At 57.4% G+C, this 22,217-nt stretch overlaps 2 protein-coding genes across 6 annotated transcripts in view; one reads left to right on the top strand and one right to left on the bottom strand.

Annotated features, from left to right (window-relative positions):
* Positions 1 to 19,669, top strand: HDAC10 (histone deacetylase 10). 2 transcript variants are annotated; one of them, XM_032963492.2, is made up of 20 exons: positions 1 to 529; positions 2,287 to 2,347; positions 3,060 to 3,194; positions 10,531 to 10,627; positions 10,899 to 10,996; positions 11,748 to 11,852; positions 12,033 to 12,101; positions 12,782 to 12,908; positions 14,034 to 14,099; positions 14,433 to 14,492; positions 14,610 to 14,699; positions 15,604 to 15,710; positions 16,302 to 16,372; positions 16,482 to 16,767; positions 17,237 to 17,315; positions 17,439 to 17,524; positions 17,826 to 17,879; positions 18,185 to 18,278; positions 18,385 to 18,576; positions 18,911 to 19,669. In XM_032963492.2, the coding sequence occupies exons 1-20, from the start codon at positions 493 to 495 to the stop codon at positions 19,127 to 19,129; spliced, it is 2,133 nt and encodes a 710-aa protein (XP_032819383.2). In that variant the 5' UTR covers positions 1 to 492; the 3' UTR covers positions 19,130 to 19,669. The 2 variants fall into 2 exon arrangements, with proteins under 2 accessions (XP_032819383.2, XP_032819384.2); XM_032963493.2 differs by lacking the exons at positions 1 to 529; positions 2,287 to 2,347; positions 3,060 to 3,194; positions 10,531 to 10,627; positions 10,899 to 10,996 and adding an exon at positions 11,071 to 11,655.
* NCKIPSD (NCK interacting protein with SH3 domain) overlaps positions 19,623 to 22,217 on the bottom strand; it is a 29,789-nt gene continuing 27,194 nt past the window's right edge. For all 4 annotated transcript variants that reach the window (XM_032963488.2, XM_032963489.2, XM_032963491.2 and 1 more), the window contains one exon: positions 19,623 to 21,697. In XM_032963488.2, the coding sequence (XP_032819379.2) occupies positions 21,491 to 21,697 (207 nt within the window). In that variant the 3' untranslated portion in view covers positions 19,623 to 21,490. The remainder of the gene's footprint in view (positions 21,698 to 22,217) is intronic.

Raw genomic sequence — 22,217 nt, 5'->3', positions numbered from 1 at the left:
TTGGCGGCTGCCGAATATGGGGACTTAATACCAACAGACCTGCGTACATAAGCAAATTAAGCGTACACAGATTCATATATTGGTACAAATTTAAAGATATTTTTTTTAAACTCTGATCACATTTGCAATTTCTCCACACAGACCGGTCCACCGGAACCTCGCAATGGACCGGCCCACCCGGGCATTCGACCTCTGGACTGCTGCCCACGTGGGAATCTCCACCGAGATGCCGAACCCAGGTGGTCGGCACGTGACGTCACCTTCCAAATCGTCTCCCGCGGAGTGACGTCACAAACCCGGAGGCTCGCGAATGACGTCATCGCTCGACAACACCCGCGAGCCGTGACGTCGCCCACGAGCGATCGACGGCGAGGCGGTTTTTTTTGTGTTTGTTTTTGACGGCGGTTCCGAACGCTGTGACGTAACGTCATCGCGAAACTCCGCGAGTGACGTCACACGTCATCGGGTCCCTTACGGCGGGGATCGCGCGCGATGGAGGTTGAGTTGGGGTCCCGGTCCCCGGGGTCAGGTGAGGGGACTCGGCGGGAACCCGCGGCCAGGGGGAAGGGGGTCCTGGCCCCTACTCGGAAGGGGGTGTGGGGTGGGGGGCTGACCAACTACACAGAGAGAGTGAGGGGGGGGCTAGCCCTGAGTTGGTTTACTAAAAGTGTCAAGGTCCGTGAGTTGACCGAAGTGTTCCCGTGTTGTCGTGTTCCCGTGTTGTTGTGTTCCCGTATTGTCGTGTTGTTGTGTTGTCGTGTTGTTGTGTCCCCGTGTTGTGTTCCTGTGTTGTGTTCCCGTGTTGTCGTGTTCCCGTGTTGTCGTGTTCCCGAGTTGTTGTGTTCACGCGCGCGGGACTCGCAACAACAACAACAACGCCCGCAGTCAGTCAACAACACTCGGTGCGCGTTTGTTGACCTTAAACAAAGTGATGGGCGGCGTGCCGGCAATGTCCCCTTGTGCGTCGCGTGTACATTGGACCCGGAACGCGTGGCGTTGTTGTTGGCTGTTGTTGTTGGCTGTTGTTGTTGGATGTGCATCGCCGCCCGTGCAGCAGCAGCAGCGGGTTGTTGGAATGAGAGTGATTTTGCTTTAGGGGCCGTCCATAAATGACGTCACGTGATTTTGTACGATTTTTGACCCCCCCCCCTCGTCACACGGCGTCACAAAAAGTCAGACCCCCCCTCAAATATGACGTCACAAAGCTCTGCCCCCCCCCCAAACCATATTTCCATTTTGAAAATAAAACGTGCTTCAATTCGCTTTAAACTATTGTCATTGTAGTGCGTATTTAATGTGGCGCTGCACTCTGATGTAGGAGAAAATATTTATTAAAAAGTCTATTTAATTAAATAGAACGTGTTGTCTATATTTATTTAAAGTTGCGCATTTTGATGTGACGTCACATTTCTCAAACCCCCCCCCCCCTCGTCACACATCGTTACAAATGTCTGCCCCCCCCCCAGGTGCGTGACGTCATTTATGGACGGCCCCTTACACATCCCATCAGCCACGCATGACAGTGCAATGCTTTCAACACAAACACAAGTTTGGATCTCTTTTTCGACATTCGGGGTCTCCATAATAGAGGAGGTTTATTTTATGGACTTAGGTCGCGTAAATATATAAATGTGTCGTTAAACCCGCCACCACCCGACACGGCCAATTAGTAAGGGTTGTGTCACATAAACGGAACGTGCCAATTCGTGACTGGTACGGCACACCGGTGTGTTGGAGAACAAATTCTCAACATTTACGATCTTGAGTACGACGTTTCGCCAGTAATGGCAATGGGCATCATTATTAGGCGACCACAAATCTGGCATCCGCCAGGTGTGGTGTGGGGAGCGTGTATAATAATGGCAGGGCTATGCGTGTAATGAAGGATGTTTTACAGAGCACGTGAGTTTAACAATGCCCTGCAGGCCCGCACGCCCCAATGCGTGCGGCTGTCTGTGTGTGTCCAGGTGTGTGGGGGTCGCGGTGGTGTAGCGGTTAGCGCGCTGCGCTACGAACCTGGCGACACGAGTTCGATTACCGCTCACGGCCAACACCAGTGACGATTATCTTAACCGGTGCTGGGCCTCCCCAAGGTCGACTCAGCCTCAAATTAGTACCGAGCCCGATGTGTAAAACATCGCCACGAGGGTGACAAAGGCGACCGGGCCTGGGGCTGGCCACCGACCCCTCGTGTGCCGTTCCAACCTTTATGGGTGCTCGCTAACAGCACTTGCCCCAAGATTCTTCAGGCTATACTGGGGGATCTTTGTCTTTATTTGTGCCCAGGTGGAGCCACGGCCCTGCTGCACGATGCACGGATGATGCAGCATTGTCTGTTGTGGGACAAGTGAGGCTGCACCCTACACACACCTAAACACACACACACCCTCACCTTAACATACACACCCCCCTCTCAATACACACCACACCGAAACATACACACCCCTCACCACGGTGCTTGTGCCAGGCTAGCTGCACTTTGAGGCCACGTGAAGCATCGAAGGCTCGCTGACAGGAGGTCACATGACAGACCCAGGTGTCATGGGTTTGACTGATGAGATGACTGGCCTAAACATACACACACACCCCTCTCACATACTCCCCCCACACACACCCATCATTCCATACCTGGCATAGTCTCACACGCACATTCCGTCTGCACGACCTTGCATTTCACAGACTGTTGAGGCAAGTGAGCGCATATACGAAGGTCAGGACAGCAGACGAGGGGGGTGGGTGGCCAGCCCCATGCCCGGCCGGCTTTATCTCCCTAGTGGCCATGTTTACACACCGCACCAGGAACTCATTTGAAGCCGAGTCGACCACGTGGAGGCCAAGAACCGGCTCAGATAAACGTCGCACGCTCTCACACTCTTCACCGCCAACCCCCTGCACCTACGTCTGATGGTAAAATGAGATGCTATTGAGCCCATTAGGCTAAGTGGTGAAAACAAAACCGCATAGAGCTAGGACTGTAAGAATCTAATCACGGGGTGGGGGGGGGGGTGTGAATCATTTCATGTAAACCACCCCCCCTCCTTACCACCCCCCCTCCTCAGCCCGGTGTGCGCCATCGAGGTCCCGGAGCGGCTGAGCGTGGTGACGGAGCGGCTCGCCGAGCGGGGCCTCACAGAGCGCTGCCTGTTCATGCAGCCTCGCCACGCCACGCCCGAGGACATCCTGCTGGTGCACAGGTGTGAGACCACCCCACCGGCACCACACCAACACCACACCAGCACAACAGGTGTGAGTCCACCCCACCGGCACCACACCAGCACCACACCAGCACAACAGGTGTGAGTCCACCCCACCGGCACCACACCAGCACAACAGGTGTGAGTCCACCCCACCGGCACCACACCAGCACCACACCAGCACCACACCAGCACCACACCAGCACCAGTGTCATGACGACTTGACACACTTCTCTTGAGATGGCACCTTATTGAAGACATGTTCACTTGACATCATGCGAAGATCCCACTGCAACAGCCCCGAGTCTCCCACGCATCTACCTTATATATCAACACATGACAAGTGAGCGGTGCAAGCCACCTCAAGCGAGCAACAGCAACCGCACCGGGGTACACACAAAAAAAAACAACGCTTGGCCTTAGGAATCGACAATCCACTTTGTGGTTCGGAGAGCCACTTTCGCAGTCGTAAAGTTCTCGACCGGGTCCTTGATGCCGGTCCATCACACGTGGGCCTCGGAGACTCGGAGGGTCGCATTCTGTCGGCGGCACAACGCACTTCCCGGGTCGCACAATTACTTTGGACGACTGCCCTGGCACGTCGGACACGCCGGACCCCGGTTGCACAGGATATATGGTTTGAGGCGCGATGGGTGGACAAATGCCCCACCTGTACACGCACGCACTGCGGCCGTTTCACTTCCACAATCTCGACCGGTCCCCGCCACGGGCGGTGCAACTTAGGTGATGTCTGCAGCGGCACCTGCAGACAATGCAACCACGCTCTGTCACCGACAGCTCAAGGAAGCACACGCTCGCGTTGCCCTGCGTTCTTCTCATTAGCGGCTTGTGCCCTGGCAGTATTTTCCCTCGCCGCAGCACGTGCCTCCGACACCCGGCCGAGCGTAACCTGCAGCGGCACGGGTATGTCCCGTATTTGTTTCTGTCAAGCCGTACCCAGTTGAGCGTCTATGGGGGGGCTCATGCCCTTGCCCGTACATGAGAAAAAAAGGGGAAAACCCCGTAGGGGCATGTGGAGCCATCCTGTACCCTGCCAGAACCCCGTGGACATGCAAGTCCCAATCCGTTTGTACCTCTATCACTGCTTGCACCTCTATCACTGCTTGTACCTCTATCACTGCTTGTACCTCTATCACTGCTTGTACCTCTATCACTCCTTGTACCTCTATCACTGCTTGTACCTCTATCACTGCTTGTACCTCTATCACTGCTTGTACCTCTATCACTGCTTGTACTTCTATCACTGCTTGTACCTCTATCACTGCTTGTACCTCTATCACTGCTTGTACCTCTATCACTGCTTGCACCTCCATCACTGCTTGTACCTCTATCACTGCTTGTACCTCTATCACTGCTTGTACCTCTATCACTGCTTGCACCTCTATCACTGCTTGTACCTCTATCACTGCTTGTACCTCCATCACTGCTTGTACCTCCATCACTGCTTGTACCTCCATCACTGCTTGTACCTCTATCACTGCTTGTACCTCTATTACTGCTTGTACCTCTATCACTGCTTGTACCTCTATCACTGCTTGTACCTCTATCACTGCTTGTACCTCTATCACTGCTTGTACCTCTATCACTGCTTGTACCTCTATCACTGCTTGTACCTCTATCACTGCTTGTACCTCTATCACTGCTTGTACCTCTATCACTGCTTGTACCTCTATCACTGCTTGTACCTCTATCACTGCTTGTACCTCTATCACTGCTTGTACCTCTATCACTCCTTGTACCTCTATCACTCCTTGACAGAGCATCATCCTATTCAAGCGTTCTACCATTTTATCTGTTTGAGGGTATGGGGACGTTCTAATCTTTTTAGTAATCAACGCGTCACACACCTCGCGCAGCAGTTTAGATGAACATTTCCTACCCTGGTCAGTGAGAAGCTGCTCTGGGGCACCCTTGTACAACACGTAGCCATGCAGGAATGCATTCGCAATGGATGCAGCTGTCTGGTCCAGTAACGGCAAATGCATTGGCCACCTGGTAAAATATTCCACCCCCACAAGGAGAAATGTGTGATCCTTTTGTGAACACGGAAAGGAACCCAGAATATCTAGCGCGACCAATTCGTTCATACGGGACACCGTGATGGACTGAATGGGGGTCTGATATTTTAGCAATGGGGGCTTCCGGCGCGTGCACTCTGTGCAACCCGCGACCAGGTGCTGGACATCGATCGAAATTCCAGGCCAGTAAAAATCTCACTACAAGGTCAACTGCATCTTACGACGTGCAAGGTGCAGTAGCTTCGTGTCATGCACCGCACGCGTCAGCTTACTCCGTAAGGAAGTGGGGACCACCGTGTACTGATTTTGGGTGACCCCATCCCACCGCATCAAAAGTCTGTTGTGAATAACGAACCGCGAGATTCCCGCTGAGGCAGGGGTATCCGGCTTTGTTTCCGCACGACGCCGCAAAGCCAACAACGAACCCTCCTTCATCTGCAGCTGTCCCCATTCCGCATGTGTCAGCCCCAGTGTACTGTCTTTTTGCACCTGCACCGCGGTAGGCTCTGCCTCTCCCACCGAAGCCACGACTGCCGGTGACACAGATGCAGATGGTTTACATCGCGCCTCGCCCGACGCACACGCACACAGTTCGCCCCGAGGCAGCCGAAATAACGCATCCACGTTATTGTGTCTCGCATCCTTTCTATAGACCACCTGGAAGGAGTACTCTTGTAGTATTTACAACCAGCCGTGAGAGCTGGTCGGAAGGTTGGTCTACCCGCAGAGAGTACTGCAGGGCCACATGGTCAGTGCAGACGACGTAGTCCCAGCCATCGAGGTAGGGCCTGTATTGTTGAATAAAACAGACCATTGTCAGCAGCTCCCTCCAAGTAACACAATATCGCTGCTCAGCCGGCGACAGAACGCGACTACCATAAGGGATTACCGTCTCAAATCCGTTCTTTACCTGAGACAGGACAGCCCCAATACCTAAATCACTCGCGTCCATGTCCAAGATGAAGGGCAGAAATAAATTGAGGGTGCGTTGGAGAGGCAGTCACGTAGTGCAACAAACGCAACCTCTTCCTCTTCCCCCCATTTGAACTTCTGGTTTTTGGCAGTCAATGCATGCAATGGCTTTGCAACGGTCACGAATCGCGGAACTAAACTTCAATAATAGGACGCAAACCTGACAAAACTGCGCACCTTACCCACAGACTTTGGGGTCGGCCAATCCCGCACACACGCAGTTTTGTTGGGGTCTGTTGCTATCCAGGATGCGCTCACAATGTGTCCCAAGTACCGTACAGAGGATTCCAACAAATGACATTTAGTGGGCTTCAATTTAAAATTAGCAGAGTGTACCCTGGATAATACCGTACACAACCGTTGCAAATGCTCCTCGAATGTGCGAACAAACACGATCACATCCAAATAAATGAGGCACGAGTCCCATTGCAGTCCTGCCAGGACCAACTACGTGAGCCTCTGGAACGTGGCAGGTGCCGAATGCAACCCCATCGGGAAACAATTAAACTGATATAGTCCGTGAGGCGTACGGAACGCAGTTTTCGGTTTAGATGACTCATCCAGGGGTAATTGCCAAAACCCGGACATTAAATATAGCTTAGAAAAAAAACGCGCACCCGACAATGCGTCCAATGAATCGTCCATACGCGGAAGCGGGTATGCATCGGCCACTGATACCTTGGTTAGTTTTACGGAAGTCAACACAGAACCTTAGACTACCGTCTGACTTTTTAACCAGCACCACAGGGGCACCCCAAGGACTGGTCGATGGCGAAATTATATCCGCCGCCAACATCCCGTCCACCGCCTGTTTCACATGTTCCTTCTCCACCAGACTCATTCAATATGAGTTCTAGCAAATAGGGGCTGCGTCTTCCGTATCAATGGGGTGTTGCGATAGAGAAGTACGCCCGATGTCGAACTTGCCCTTACTGAAAACATCTGAAAACTGCAGCAACAACGACTTAAATTCGCCCCGTTGTGCCCTAGACAAATTAGGATTCTCATCACAAGGGGTTTCTGCCCACGTTTCATCTGACTCGGCTCTCTCTTCCACCACCGCTCCCGCGATATCTGTCACTGCTTGGTCTCCCGCCTCGCAACACGCGGGCATCGCATGAGCCAAAATGTAACCCGCTTGGACCACAGCTATCCTTCCACCCACATTCAACACCTCCAGGAACGGCTCCTGGTTCGCTCTTCGGATCGTCTGCGCACCCACCAGCGCAAGCCCGCACGTCACTCTGTTGGAAGGCGTCAGGAGGCCTGCTGCATCTGGGTCGGCCGAATGCAACCGCTTGCGGTACCGCAAGGGAACCAACACCTGCATGCCCAGCGGGACCACTGCTGACGTTTGCGATCGCCTTCCAACAGAATCCAAGAAAAATAACCGGTGCCCCAACGGCATTTTTATACACCTTTGATCTTTCAAAATTTTGAGGGGCATTCTATTCTAGAAGTCGGTGCCCAACAGGCATGCGACAGCCAGCGTTTTTGAAATCAACGGCAGCATGCCATATATCAAATCCGAAATAATGGTGGCCGAGGCGCCAATGTAAATTAAGACGTGCACCTCTATCCCATCAATGGAGCCGGCCACTGCCGATGTGCCTGCGGTAGCCGCCACCACCCGACTTGGGCCATCCACCCAGAGTTGAAACCCGCCGTTCACCCACTACCGACGCGACCGACGAAGGATGCAAGTTGTGGAGTGGCCGTTGGCGAGAAGATGGATGCTGGCGACGTCGTAGTCCGGACGTCGCTCCGACATCCCCGCGCGATATGCCCCGGTTTACCGGACCCGAAGTAGGTGATGGCGGGGCCCTCGTTGCGAAGCAGTCACCTCCCCCCTTGGTCCCCAACCTTGAAGCCGTCGCGAAGTCTCCCCCCGGCGTCGAGCCCACCCGTGTACTGCCGCCATCACCTTCTTCCCCAGCTCCGGATCCTCCTTCTTTGGAGTCCCCGCACTCCCCGCTGACCGGACTGTCGAGGCCTCACCCGAGATCGGATCACCCGACCATGCCACCACACGAGGCCGCCGATTCATCCCCTCATGCGCCTGCAGGCATTGGGTCGCCCACAGGGAAGTCTGCACCTCCTCCACAATTGGCAGCATGGCCCCCATCTTCTGTGCCAAGACCAGCATCTTTTCCATCAGTCCAGCGCTGTCTCGTTCAGCTGCAGGTACGCTACCTGTCCCAGCGCCATCAAGGCGCTGCGATAAGCGAGGGGCATCTCGGCCTCCCTCCGCTTTCGTTGCAGGAACTTCCTCTGCATTTTCGATGGGGGATCGAACACGGCCGTCATCTCACCATACGCCTTTTGTAGCGTAGCCCTTTGCTCCTCCGGCACAGCTCGGAACACTGCGAGGGCGTCGTCGTCAAGGGCGGTAGGTAGGGCTCTTAGCGGTTCGTCTTCCGACAATCCTATGGCTTGATACGCTGCCTCAAACCTTCGGGTGAAGGCGCCCCAGTCGCCTCCCGCTGCTACGAATTATATTACAGGCGTCATTCACCGCGGTCAGTCGGTCGCTCTTTCCAGCACCGCCGGAGCTGCAGCCGCCCCGGCCAGCATTTGGCCAACTCGCAAAATGGCGGCCATCAGTTGAGTGGTTTCCTCCGCGGGAACCTGCACCGTGCTGTCTGCTGCTCCTCCTCTCGCCGCAGCCGCGGCAAGCTACACGGTGAGCTGCGAGAGCACTGCCAACAGCCGGTCCAGCCATCCCGTTACCTCTTCCTATTCTTTCTTTATTTGTCTCTATTGGCCGGCTTCTTTTCCACTTGTTACCACCGCTGCTCCCTCTTCACCTGCGGGTTTGTTCACCGGGTCTTCTCCCCATCCGAAGTCATCATCGGTGAGTTCTTCTTGCGGTCACGCCATGTCATGATGACACCCCACTTCTGACACCAGTTCTAATGACGACTTGACACACTTCTCTTGAGATGGGACTTTTTTGAAGACACGTTCACTTGAAATCAGGCGGAGGTCCCACTGAAACAGTCCCGAGTCTCCCTCGCATCTCCCTTATATATCAACACGAGACCATGCCCCCCTTCTCGATCATTCTCGCTGACTCTGGACGCTCCCTCTACCGGCAGACTCCACCGTCCCCTTCCGTCTCCTGACCACGCTCCCTTCTCGAATATTCCCTTAGCTACCAGTCGCTTGGCACTCACAACTGATACCCCTGTCATTACCTCCCGTGGCCACTAGTGCATTCCTACTGTAAGCTGACTTCTCTGTCATTACCTCCCGTGGCCACTAGTCCCCTCACACCGCATGCAGGCTCTATTGGCATTACACCAGCACAACAGGTGTGATACCACCCCAGCAGCACCACACCAGCACCACATGAGTGGCACAGGCGAGATGGACGACCACGCTGCGCTTGTCACGCAAAACTCTGGCGCAGCCACGCGTGGTCGAGCGGGGCCACGCGCCAGTGCCTGCGGCTAGGCGGATGGCACCGGTGAACCCTGCGACAATGAATGTCCCTTTGGCCCAGCCGAGTTCACTGTCCTCATTAGCGGTGAATCACCGCAATGATGGTGGGGATGCTGGTGATGCTGGTGGGGTTACTGACGGAGGGCAGAGGAGCGACGCTCACAACAGCAAGTGGAGCGCTGGGCGGCTAAATTGTAGTGAGTTGGCACAGTAGGGGGTACGGCTGGTGCATTTACCGGTCATCTGTCAGCCAACCCATGGCACCTGGGTCTGTCCCAAGACCTGTCAGCGAGCCTTCGACACTTCACGTGGCCTCAAAGTGCACCTGGCCTGGCACAGGCACCGTGGTGACCGTCACTTAGTGGCGAATGGCGGGTACTGATTATTGGTTACTGATGATGGTGATAAGGTTGCTGGTGATCTGGTGAGGTTTCTGGTGAGAGTGAGGGTGAATATGATATTGATAATGTTGGGTCAGGTTGTAGCTGATGTTGGCGAGGTTGCTGGTGATGGTGGATGTGTTGTTGAGCAGTAGTGTAGCGGTTAGCGCGCTGCGCTACGAACCTGGCAACCCGCATTCGATTCCCTCTGACGGTCAACACCAGTGACGATTATCTGAACCTGTCCTGGGCCTCCCCGAGGTCGACTTAGCCTAAAATGAGTACCTGGTGCAGTGTGTAAACATCTCCACGAGGGAGACAAAGGGAGCCGAGCCTGGTGCTGACCACCCACACCCTCGTGCGCCGTGCCGGCCTTCGCTAAGAGCACCGTTAAGGCTATTACGGGGGGTCTTCGTTCTTGACGATGTTGATGTTGATGATGGTGTTGAAGATCGATCTGACAATGACGACGATGATGATGATGGTATTGTGGCCGTACAGTGCCGAGTACCTGGCATTGGTGGAGTCCACGGAGTCGATGTCGCTTGAGGAGTTGAAGGCCCTCTCCGACAAAACCATGGATGCATTCTTCCACCCGGTACGTTCCTTGCGCGTCCCTGTAGTCGCACGCGATCCCCCCGTACCTACCGCACGCACGTGGAACTGTGCTTCGTTTCGTCTCGCCAAAGTGCTGACAAACCGCTAAATTGTGGAGGATTTTTGCAGCCAGGTGGTGGTGGTGGCGGCGGTCATTGTGGTGATCATGGTGGTTGTGGGTGCGGTGGCGGCATTGGCGGTGGTGGTTTGCGGTGGTTGTGGCGGAGTCTGTGCGTGACCCCTGACGCGGGACCCTGCGTTGCTGTCCCCAGGACACCTACGCCTGCGCACGGCTAGCGCTGGGCGCCACCCTGCAGCTTGTGGATGCCGTGGTCACAGGCGCGGTGAGGAACGGGGTCGCGCTGGTGAGGTCAGTCCGCACGCATGCACGCACACGTACCCATACAAATGAAGACAACCCACCCCCCCACCCTTTTTCAACAGCCTTCCAACATCCTTTTCCAGGCTATTGGAGCAAGTGCTGCTACCGAGCACGTATGAAAGCCGGCACGACGCGCAAAGGAGTGGGTGGTCAACACCACGCCCGACTGCCTTTGTGCTGATGTTCACACACACACACTGCACCAGGTACTCATTTCAGGCTGAGCCAACCTCGAAGAGACCCAGGACCGGGTCACACGTTCGTCGCAGCCATTCGTCGTGAGCAGTTTCCGAGTTTATAGCGCAGTGCGCTTACCGCTGCGCTATCCACACGCCCCTCATGCGCACAGACCCACATACGTACACGCAGGTGTGCACGCATGTGCTCACATGTCAGTACATGCACGTGCGCGTACACACGTACAATCCAGAAGCACTTGCACAGTGCTTCTGGATTGAGGTCTTTATCATCATCATCTCCCCCTTAACCAGAGCGGTTGTGGGGGAGTCACCGATGCTGCGGCTGTCAACTTCATCCACTCTTGCCGGTCCTTCTGTCTGTGTCCAGCGGATCGCAGCTTGGGTCGTACAGCGTTGGACTGAACTGCTGTGACCAGTGAAGAGGGCCGGGGACCGTGCAATGTTGAGGTGTTCGAGTTTGTCAGACCGCTGATCGCGATGGTTAACCGGTGAATATAAAACGTTCACGCTCACACCTCCCAACCCCCCCTGTCACCCAGACCCCCTGGCCACCACAGCCAGAGGAACGAAGCGAACGGATTCTGCATCTTCAACAACGTGGCCATCGCAGCGGAGCGCGCCAAACGCACGCACGGGCTGCGACGGTGCGTGTGCCGCACGGCGGGGGCGCGTGGCGAGAGCGTGCGTGTGTTCGTGCGTGTGGGTGTGCGTGCGTGTGTGTGCGTGTGTGATAGTTTGAGACTGAGTGTGAGAAAGTGCGAGTGAGCGAGCGCGGGCGAGTGTGGACGAGCACGGCTAAGCCGCTCCCATGGCCGCTTGTGCAGGATCCTCATCGTGGACTGGGACATCCACCACGGCCAAGGAACCCAGTTCATCTTTGAGGACGACCCCAGGTACGTGCGAAGCGGCGCGTTTAACCACGTTCGTGGTTAAACGTCGAGGCACGCAGCCGCACCACCAAACCACTGCCGGGTGAAGCCCTCTCCCCTCGTGGTACGGCCCACACGGATCATACGGCCGTGCTTTGCCACGTTGGTCCGCACGGGTTGGTGAACTTGGGGAGCATAGACGTGGGAGCATAGCCCAGTACAACGGTGAACTTGTTGTGAGTAAACGGGGGCCGTGCCCACCAGTTACCCGCACATCGGTCCGCGAGTCCACGTACGCCGATCCCGGCATCCACGATGCGTGCGTGGGGAGGTGAGAGGAAGGAGCAGGAATACGGACGTGGGAGCGCACAAGCGCAGCACAACAGTAGTTCTTTTTCTGTGCTGCCCTCTGCTGCCCACGATGTAGCCCCGCAGCAGCAGCAGCAGCAGCCTGTATTGCGACCTGTATGGATGTTGAACTTATTTTGCATCGTACGTAGCCGACCGTGCTAATCAAACGTGGGTCGTGAGTGGTTGTCGCCCATCCCGGAACTATGCAGACTTCGCTTCCGAGATCTGGCGAGTCCGGGTGCAATCCCGAGGATTTGGCCCTAGGATTAGCAGTTGCGCATCGTGGCGTGGGTGCTGGCGCTGTTCCCTAGCTTGGCGCTGCGCTCTCCCCTCTGTGTCGTTTGCGGTGGCAGCGTTCTCTACTTCTCGTGGCACCGCTACGAGCACGCCAAGTTCTGGCCGAACCTGCGCAAGTCCGAATTCGACTGTGTGGGGAATGGCCCCGGTGCCGGTTTCAACCTCAACCTGCCCTGGAACGAGGTGTGTGCGCGCGTGTGGTGCAGCACCGCTGTAATCTGGCTACTTCGTCATCTCTTCCGAGACGTCCTGCCAACGCGTTGGAGTAGGCCAAGATACCCTCGTCATCCTAGAGCTCCCTCAGTTGGAGACACTTCCGCCAGCAGGGGCGGAGCCAGGATTTTGACTTTGGGGGGGTGACTTCAATATTCTGAGATATCCAGTGTAATGTTTTCCACTGGGCGCCACAAATGTATAAAACAAATTTTATTGGATTGGAACGGGGAGTTTATTAATAGGTCGGAGCCGCCGATGTGGCTAATAAGTTTGATAAGTTGGAAAGGCTGCCGCTCAAGCAACCTGCAGGGCAGCACAAGGTGGCAGCCTGCAGGGCAGCACAAGGTGGCAGCCAGCATTTTGCAGCAGCCGGATATCCGGTTATCCCGATTACCGACTTCCCAAAATTTCAGGGGGGGCTGAGCCCCCCCCAGCCACCCCTGTGGCTCTGCCCCTGTCCACCAGCAGTGGCGAAAGCGATCACTTGTAGGGCTTCGCCTTTACTTTCACCGATCGTTTTCATCACTCCACTAAATGCTGACAACACAAAAGTATTTTGTCCTTGCTATAAATTTCCACAATGATAAGCCACTTCGTTGAGTTATAACTTGTAGCCAGGTCGCTTCTGAAATAGAGCTACGTAGCTCAGTGAGCCTTGCCTGGTAAAATAAAAAAAATAGTTCCACCATTTATTTGGGTGAAGAAAGTGTCGCCTCTGTTGTTCCCACGTGTACCGGTTGGACGGGAGGTGATGGGCAGGGCTTAGCGACATCATTGGCACCATCGGACGCAGGGCGTGGCTCGCGGGGGGTTTCCTGCCTTCAGGGTAGCAGAGAAGTGGGGGCGCGGCTGCCAACTTCCGAATGGGCCGAGTTAACGACAAATACAATCGGTGGTCAGTCATTGACTTTAATCAGCTCGTCGAGCCAGCTGGAGAGGTCAAAGACTCCCGAGCGGCTCCCGTCTAGCGGCGGACGATCCCTAATGGAGTTAGGCTCACTAACGGTGGTGGTCGGGGTGCGCGTGTGTGTACGCGCGTATGCGTACGCGCGCGTGTGCGTCCGTGCGCGTGTGCGCGTGTGCCGGCCGCAGGTGGGCATGGGCAACGGGGACTACCTCTACGCGTTCCTGCGCACGCTGCTGCCCGTCGCTTACGAGGTGCGCCCCGTCGCTCGCGGCCGATCGCTCCCTTGTCGCTCCGCCCACGGTGTAATTTCTCACCGAGTGTTTTCTGGGCTGTCCGCCGGTCGGCTGAAGTGGGTGGCGCGTGACGAGTACGGTAGTTGTAGTCGTAGTCAAGAGGTATGATGGATGCGGTGTGCTGGGTGCGGAAAAATGTTAGGGCTCGCCGACCCGAGCAGAGCCGGCTGACTTTAAGCCCCGGCTCTTACAGCATTGAGCGTTACTGCTGTTGCTGCATGATGATGCTCGCTGCGTTGTCTGTCCTGCGTGGTGCCGTGTACGTGGCTGCCCGTCTCCGCCGTGCCGTAGTTTGACCCCGAGCTGGTGATCGTCTCCGCGGGTTTCGACTCCGCCATCGGCGACCCGGAGGTGAGCGTCTGCACCACGACACCCGCCACAATCCACCCGCGTCGTTGACTTCCGCCCCCGGTGTGTCGGTGTCGATATTTTGAGCTGAAACCTTCCACGTGGGGGGTGCCATTTCAGGGCATGATGAGCGCGACCCCCGAGTGCTTCGCCCACCTGACGCAGCTGCTGGGGGGCCTGGCCGGGGGGCGGCTGTGCATCGTCCTCGAGGTGAGGGGGGGGGTGGGAGCGTGACCCCCCCACCATCGCCATGGAGACCTCGAGGGGTGGCGAACGAGCGGTGTAGGCAGATTAACACCGGTCGCTCTCGCCGCGATCCATCCCACAGTGGAGTAACGCCATTTTTTACCCACTCAGTAACTGAATTCTGTTCTTGCATGTGATGGCAGCAGCAGTATGGTTCAGGATCTAGAGATCAATGTCAAAGTCTGCTGCTGGCCGCGACGAGAGGCCTTCAGCAGAGAGAGAGTTCGTGTCGTTTTGCTGCTCTCCCTCCGTTGAAGCAGCGCAGACCACAGTGGTTTACCGTTTGGTCCATCACCCACTACTGTGAGCACTGGGCAGGACCCTCCTGAAAGATTAACAAGGGTCGTGATGACAATAATATTAGTAATCTACCCCATCTGTCCCATTCGGCGACACTCGTGCCTGTGATGACGACGCGTTGCCGAGCTGTGCGAGCACCGCCGCTCGGTCGGCCACGTTGACGCGAAGCCAGACCAACACCCGGCTCTCGTGGCGATCCGTGGCGGCCCCGCGACCTTCACCTTTGTGGACGATCCACTGTGGACGATTTGACCATACCTCACCGCGCCGGTCAGCGTGGTTTGGTGCAGGCGGGTAGCGTGCGAGCGGAGTAGAATTTGGTGCACTGCTCCTCCCGACACCACTGCGTGGCACACGCACGCGGGTATGACCCGATCGCCCGGAACCAGCGCCGGATCTCGCCGGATCTGGGACGCTAAGCGGCAGGGTCGATAGTGTGCAGCACCTGGATGGGCAACCACGGGCTGCTGCAGGGGGCTACGTGATCCCCCCGCACCGCCCCCCCCCCCACGCACCCACGCAGCCTCTCGTGCCGCGCCGATCTCTCGCGCCATGTGCCATCGCGCAGGGCGGCTACAACCTGTGCTCGCTGGCCGAGTCGATGTGCTTCACAGTACAGACGCTGCTGGGGGACCCGGTGCCCCCGCTCTCCGGCCGCATGGCCCCCCATGTCAGGTGATCGCACGGGCCCTGCACACACCCACCCCCGCCGCCCTCAGCCGTGAAGCGCAGACGCGGGGAGATTTGGAATTCCGCGCTGCGGAGACGTCGCCCGGCGGTTGGGTGTTCGCCACTCGTTGCGGAGGTTCGCGGTTTCGAATGATGCGGCGGCGACCGCCCTGGTTAATGCTGCGGTGTGCATCAACCGCAACGATACCACGCACCGTCTGCTTCACTCACAGCGGACGTCAAAGATCCTGTGACGTCAATCGCAAGAGTAGGCCATTACGCGCCGGCGTCAGGGTCCAAATATTAAAATGACATCGCACTTAGCAATCATTGCCCCGATACGCACGCTACGCACGCAACACACTCAGCACGGGCACGTACATGCGGAGAGAATTGCGCATGCACAGGATTGTTTTCTGTGTAATTTGTGTTGAATGGGATTGTTGCATCCGGTCGCGTTCAACGGGATTGAGCTGCACAAGGTTGTGCATGTGGGATCATGCTGCGTAGTATGGTGTTTAATCTAGTTTCGAGCGATCGTGTTGCATGGGATTGTGTTCGCGTTGTCTGCTCTATCGCACGATGGGTTGCGAGCAGCGCCATGGAGAGTGTGCACAACCTGGTGACCTCACATGCGCCGCACTGGGGCTGCTTCCGGCTCCACGCAGGTATTGCCGCGCTCGTCTGCACCTGGTCCGCATCTCGCGCAGAGGGCAGCGCGAACCCTGCCGCTGCCTTGACGACCTTCGCACCGCCGATCCCTGTGCGCCTTCGTAGATCCGCCGGAACTGGCCGCCGCATTCGGGGCGGACTCTGGGGATCTGCCCTGGCACCACCAGCCCGACCTCGCCGATCCCTCCGTGGGCCTCACCGCTGCCATCGGGACGCCAAACTTCAATAGGCTGATGCGCGATCACGTGACCGGCCTCCGTGTGACCGTGACTCCAATCCGGACGGCCGTGTCGGGTTTCCCAGAAGGCAGCGATGGCGCAGCAGAGGTGGCTGGATGTGCGACGGTGCAGCCGAAACGTCTCTCGGCCGAGCAGTTGTCGGCTCTGTTGAGGTACGGGGCGGTAAGGCGGCGTCCGTAAGTTTTGGTAGAGGTTCGCGGTTCGAATCTGGCAGGCCGCCTTGGTTAATCCTGCGTGGTGTATTAACTATATTACGCTACGCCGCACCATCTGGTTCACAGCGGACATTAATGGTCCAGTGGCGTCGTTCGAAAAGAGTGGACCAACAACATTTGAAAAATTACCACCGCAAGTTAGTTAGCGCAAAACACGTTGCAGGACCGAGAGTTGATGTGAGAGCTGGGCGGGGACTGTCGCGCGGCAGGGACATTCTTACCCCCACCCACCCCCCACTGCTGGTGCTGTGTGGCACGGCTCGCAGCGCTTACGACTATTGGGTTTTTGCGCACGAGGTGTCGGAAAAGTTACCAGAGGGGGAGACCTGGTTCATGGTGGCCAGGCGTCGAGAGCGACGTTTGATTTTGTTTGATTTTGTTTGTTGCGGTGCGGACGCTCGCGCAGGGGAGCCTCCCCGGAGTCGGCGGGCGAGGGGGCGGCCGCACAAGTCTGTGGCCTCCTGGACCAGGTGCTGCGGGGACAGGTACGGTAATCGCGACCGTCACTCACCACCTCCCACACACACCGTTGACGGCGGAAGATCGCGACCTCAGTGCGTGCGTCCCATGCCGACGCCGATCCTGTTGCCCCCCGCTCGGCCGCGCAGGTCCGAAACGGGGCGGCCCGCGTGCCCACGAGCCAGGGCCTGCTCGTCTGCGCCAGCAACTACGCCCGCCAGCTGGGAGCCAAGCGGTGAGCGGTGCCACCTCACTGTTGAGGTAGCCAGGGAGCACACGATGGAGCCGTCATGGCTCGGCGAGTGGTTTGCTGATGGAGACGGCGCGTGCGTGCCTGTGTGCGTGCCTGTGTGCGTGCCTGTGTGCGTGCCTGTGTGCGTGCCTGTGTGCGTGTCTGTGTGCGTGCCTGTGTGCGTGTCTGTGTGCATGCCTGCGTGCGTGCTTGCGAGCGTGCCTGCGTGCCTACGTGCGTGCCTGCGTGCATGCCTGTGAGCGTGCCTGTGAGCGTGCCTGTGTGCGTGCCTGCGTGCGTGCAGGACCCTGCTGCTGTCCATTGGAGCGGAAGTCCCAGCCAGCGTTTCAGATGACGGGTGAGAATAGGCAGCCAGCCGCTGACTGCAATGTTCAGCTGATGTGGGTCTTGTGGTTAGGCATTGTCTATAAGTAGCCAATGTCTACTCGAGGTGGTCACCCATCCGAGCATTGTCCGAGCTCAATCCTGCTTAGCTTTTGAGAAGTGACGAGATGAGGCGCGATGTGGGTGGGGGATTTGCTCCGAGGAGCCGTTGGGCTGCTGCTGCTGCGGAGCTACGACGTGGATAACAGAGGGCAGTGCATCAACGTCCAATCGCGGAGGACAAATCAGGGCGATGGTGACAATGCCGCTGTTGGGCAGGGACGTGCTGGTGCTGGACGTGCAGGGCGCCGCGGCAGAGCCGGGGGAACCGGCACGGAGCGGCGAGCGCCACCTCGTCATCAGCTGGCCCGAGGTGAGAGACGCCGGCTCCCGTCCACGTTAACCGCTTGATAACGGCCACACGAGCGCGACGTTCCGGAGTCTGAACAGCGCCCGACTTGCGCCTGTGCTGCCCGTAGCCCGGCGAGGGCGAGCTGCTGTGGACACTGCTGCACCTGCTCCTGCCCATGGCCTACGAGTTCCGCCCGGACCTCCTGCTGCTCGTCTTGGGCGATGCCTCTGACCGTTGCCAAGCGACGGCTCGGATGATGGGTCATGTGACCCTCCTGCTGCAGGTCCTGGCTGCAGGGCGCGTGGTCGCGCTGGTGACGGTGAGTGGGTGATTGGAGTTTCATTTACTGGGGAACCAAAACACGAGTGGTGTCGTGTGCGTGGTGCGGCGTGGCCGCGTGTTGGGATTATGCTGGTACATGGAAGTGTTAGGGTTTGGGGCACAGTGCGTGGCACTGTGTGGCGTGGCACTGTGTGGCGTGGCGGAATGCGGTGGGGTGTGATGTGGTGTGATGTGTGTTGGGTACGTTCCAAGGGTGTGGTGTGGCTGTGTGATGTGGTGTAGTTGGTTTGGTGGGGTGCAGCCCGTGGTGGCAGAGGGTAGCACGGTGTGGCGCGACGAGCCATGCTTTGCACCGCATCTCCCGCGTGCAGGAGGCCGGTGACCCCTCGTGCTCCACGCTGGGCAGCGTCGTACGATCGCTGCAGGGTCGCCCACCCTCTCCGCCGACACCGGGCGTCCGGCTGTCGCCGCCGCCCACTCCCGCCAACCTGCAGCACCTGCGTGGCGCCGTGCGGGCGCAGGGCGAGTGCTGGGCGATGCTGCGCAGCTGGGGCAGCGGCGGCGGCAGCGCCAAAAAGCAGCTTCCCTGAGGTTGTGCGGTCGCCCACGCAGGAAAAAGGGTTGGCGAGCCATGGGTGGAAGACGACCCTTGAACTCTTAACTGCAAAAAAATGAAGTTCTCCAAACACAGCGTCCGCACGTGCACCCTCCAAATTGAAAAATTCACTTGGTCATGCGACTGAGTGGAAGGAATCTCGTAACTGTCGAAGTTGTGTGCGTGCGTGCCGGCGTGCATACACCAGCGCAACCAGTGTGTGCACTGTGTACGTGAGCGCATGTGGTTGCATGTTTGCGAGGATGAGTGTTCAGACTGCGCGAGTGTGCGTGTACTGTGAGAATGTGTGCGAGGCTGCAGGCGATGTTCTTTGGCCTCCCGCACTCGGCATCTTATTGGCAAAAGGGGGCTGTTGCCGCTGTGTGGGCGCGAATGTGGGAGTGCGAAGGTGTACAATAGCCGCACGTGAGCGAGTGCTGTGAACGATCGGTCTCCAATCCAAACATTCTCGCAGTGCGCTGTGGACATTCCTTTAAAGCCAACTGTTTATTTTCATTACAGAACATATACACTCTTGCGATCGTCTTTGCATTTTTCAACAAAGCATCCTGAATATTTGGCACAACGGTGCTCGTGTGTAGTGGTACGGTTTTAAATGTTATCGCTCAGTTTTTGCGCAAAACCGCTGTGCCAAGCAAGCGTTGCTGCGAAGTCGAGGGATGCACTTGGCCTCAATGTCTATCACGCCACGAGGGGGGAGGAGGAACGGACACTGCATGCAGCATGCAACGCGCTCTGTTTGGCACGGAGTCGTGCAGCGCTGGGACTCTATGTACATAAACAGGAAGTGAAAATACCGCATCCTCAGGGGAATCCCATTCCCCATGAGGCCCACGTGGGAGTTGTGGCGCTCGTCACCGTCGCTCTGAAGCACAGTGCCGCAGCCAAACGGGAACCCTAACCCTCAGTCGCCTTTACTCCCCCATGCATGGCTACCGTCCCACCCAGTCGGCCCGTAAACCCCAAACACATTTGGCCTGCGGCAGTATTTTTCAAGACCGTTTTGGCACAGCCAACGCACTCCGCACGGTGGGCGAGCAGCTCACTTCGCGTGCAGGTGTCAATCCTTCCCAAATAAAAATCGCTTTGCGCAGGGCGGCGCAGACACCTCCTGCACAGGGGACGCGGCTGGGCGCCAGGGGGTCTTCGTGCTGGGGGGGGGGGGGGGGGGGGTAACAACGGCGGCCGCCGTCGACACAGCTGCAGCTCAAAGAGTGGCGCAAGCCGTGAGGTTTTGGCCTCGACGACATCGGTTAGACGTTCGCACGGCTCTGCGTCGGCGACAGGCGTGAGGGACGCTCGCCGTTCGCCTGGCGGCGGGACGTGCGGCGCGTTACACGCACGTGCGGGAACATGACGCAGCACTAGGGGCGGAGGGCGTGAGGATATTTTTTTTTTTTACAGAGGGTTTTGTTACCGGCCAAGGTCAGTTGGTCTGAACACTGACCGGCCCGGTACGAAACGAAAGTGCACACAGCTCAAAATACTTTTAGGCGAACGTACCCCAACGGTACCGAGCGCAGGGGGGGTTTGTTGACACCGTCCGTCTGAATCGATGCTGCCCGCTCACTCACCAAGCAGCACGAGGAGCCGCGGCGCTCGCACCACCTCACTGCCCCCACGAGCCTGGAGTAGATACGACACTCGTCGGCACCGCCCGAGGTAGCACAGCTTTAGCGGTTCCAAGTTTTCCATGCAGCCAATACTGGTGAATAATGCGCTAGCCGTTTGAAATGAGTGGGGGTTATCAAGTTGTTATCAAGTTGTTCACGCTATCTGGCCCACGTGAATAAAGCCGTCCGACTTGAGGGTTCTGCTACCTTGGCCGGTACCGGTTTCTGCTGTGGCCCATGGACTACAGCGAACTTTACACTGCCCCACAGCCAGAAGGGAGACCCTGGCCCCGTGCCCCTGAGACGACTGCTAGGAATGCACGGTGGAAGGTTGGGGGGGGGGGGGGTGTGGGCGCTCCCCTACAGCCGTGAGAATCCCAGGATATGTTTTAATTAGTTTTTCTGCGGTGGAGGCTTCTGCTGAGTGGGAATGCAGTGGGGTGACTACACAGACGCTGCTAGGAAGGATTTGGTTATTTCAAAGGGAGGTTCCTCGATGAGGAGCGATGGCACTGCCGATGTGAAGAAGCTGCGATTAGTGTGGATTGGAGCGGAGGGAGGAGGGGGAGGTGTGCAAGACCCGGCTGACCTTGCACGAGCGCAATCTGGCAGCAACGCTCGTTGGGCTCGTGACGACGCGTCGGCGCACCTCGGCGCACACCAAACCCAACCGTTTCCTCTGCCCTCCGGCTGCCACGCGTGCGTCACCGCTCCCGCGCGCGTTAGGCGCTCTCGCCGAAGGCGGGAAACTCGGTGCAGATCTGGCACACGATGTCGCGGTCCATGCGGCAGTGCTGGTCGCCCTCCCCGCCCTCCTCGGCGGCGATGCGGCGGAAGCAGGCGCGCAGGTCTCCGCCGCGGTGCGAGTGCTGCACGTAGTCGGTGCTGCGCATGATGGCCAGCATCAGCGACAGGTACTCCATGCGCATCTGCAGCCGACACGCGCACAAGCAGCGGGTCAAGTACGGCCGACGTGCTCAAAATGCACAGCGGTTGTGGAACAGTCGACAAGCACGGTCGACAGTCATCCAGTAGTCAACGAGCACTGCCTATGCAATCAACACGCGGTCAAGCCTGCAGTCGACGCAGTGGATGTAGTGGAAACAGCCATCTCATGCTCGGACAACACACACAGACAACACAACTGTCATGCTGAGTTGAGGCAACAGCTGACACGAGGTGAAATGCACACACAGCTGACTTGTTCAGCCAACCGCACATGATAAAACGCGAACCGCCGACATGCATAGTGTACACACGATGCTCGGCTAACAATACATCCAGAAGGCGCAACTGATAACACGCGACCGTCGCACAGCTGAACGTTGCCTTTAGGCATCGCACTGTTGCAACAGCACACGCAACATCGCTACGGTAACCCAAACGACTGCAACTCGCTCAGGCCGGAGTCTGCGGCCCAAGCTTTGCACTCGTGGAGCCTATGCGAAT

Source organism: Petromyzon marinus, chromosome 30 (genome assembly GCF_048934315.1).
Source record: "Petromyzon marinus isolate PM22_M1 ecotype Great Lakes invasive population chromosome 30, UKy_Petmar_22M1.pri1.0, whole genome shotgun sequence".
NCBI classification, from domain to species: Eukaryota; Metazoa; Chordata; class Hyperoartia; order Petromyzontiformes; family Petromyzontidae; genus Petromyzon; species Petromyzon marinus.
Note: the sequence above shows the minus strand (reverse complement) of the source record. Positions and strands in the feature narration are given on the sequence as shown.

Excerpts from the sequence above, each read along its gene's own strand:
- HDAC10 (XM_032963492.2), top strand. The coding sequence starts at position 493 with ATGGAGGTTGAGTTGGGGTCCCGGTCCCCGGGGTCAG. Across the intron at positions 10,997-11,747 it reads AACGGGGTCGCGCTGGTGAG|ACCCCCTGGCCACCACAGCC; the intron begins GTCAGTCCGCAC and ends CCTGTCACCCAG. Across the intron at positions 14,493-14,609 it reads CCGCCATCGGCGACCCGGAG|GGCATGATGAGCGCGACCCC; the intron begins GTGAGCGTCTGC and ends GTGCCATTTCAG.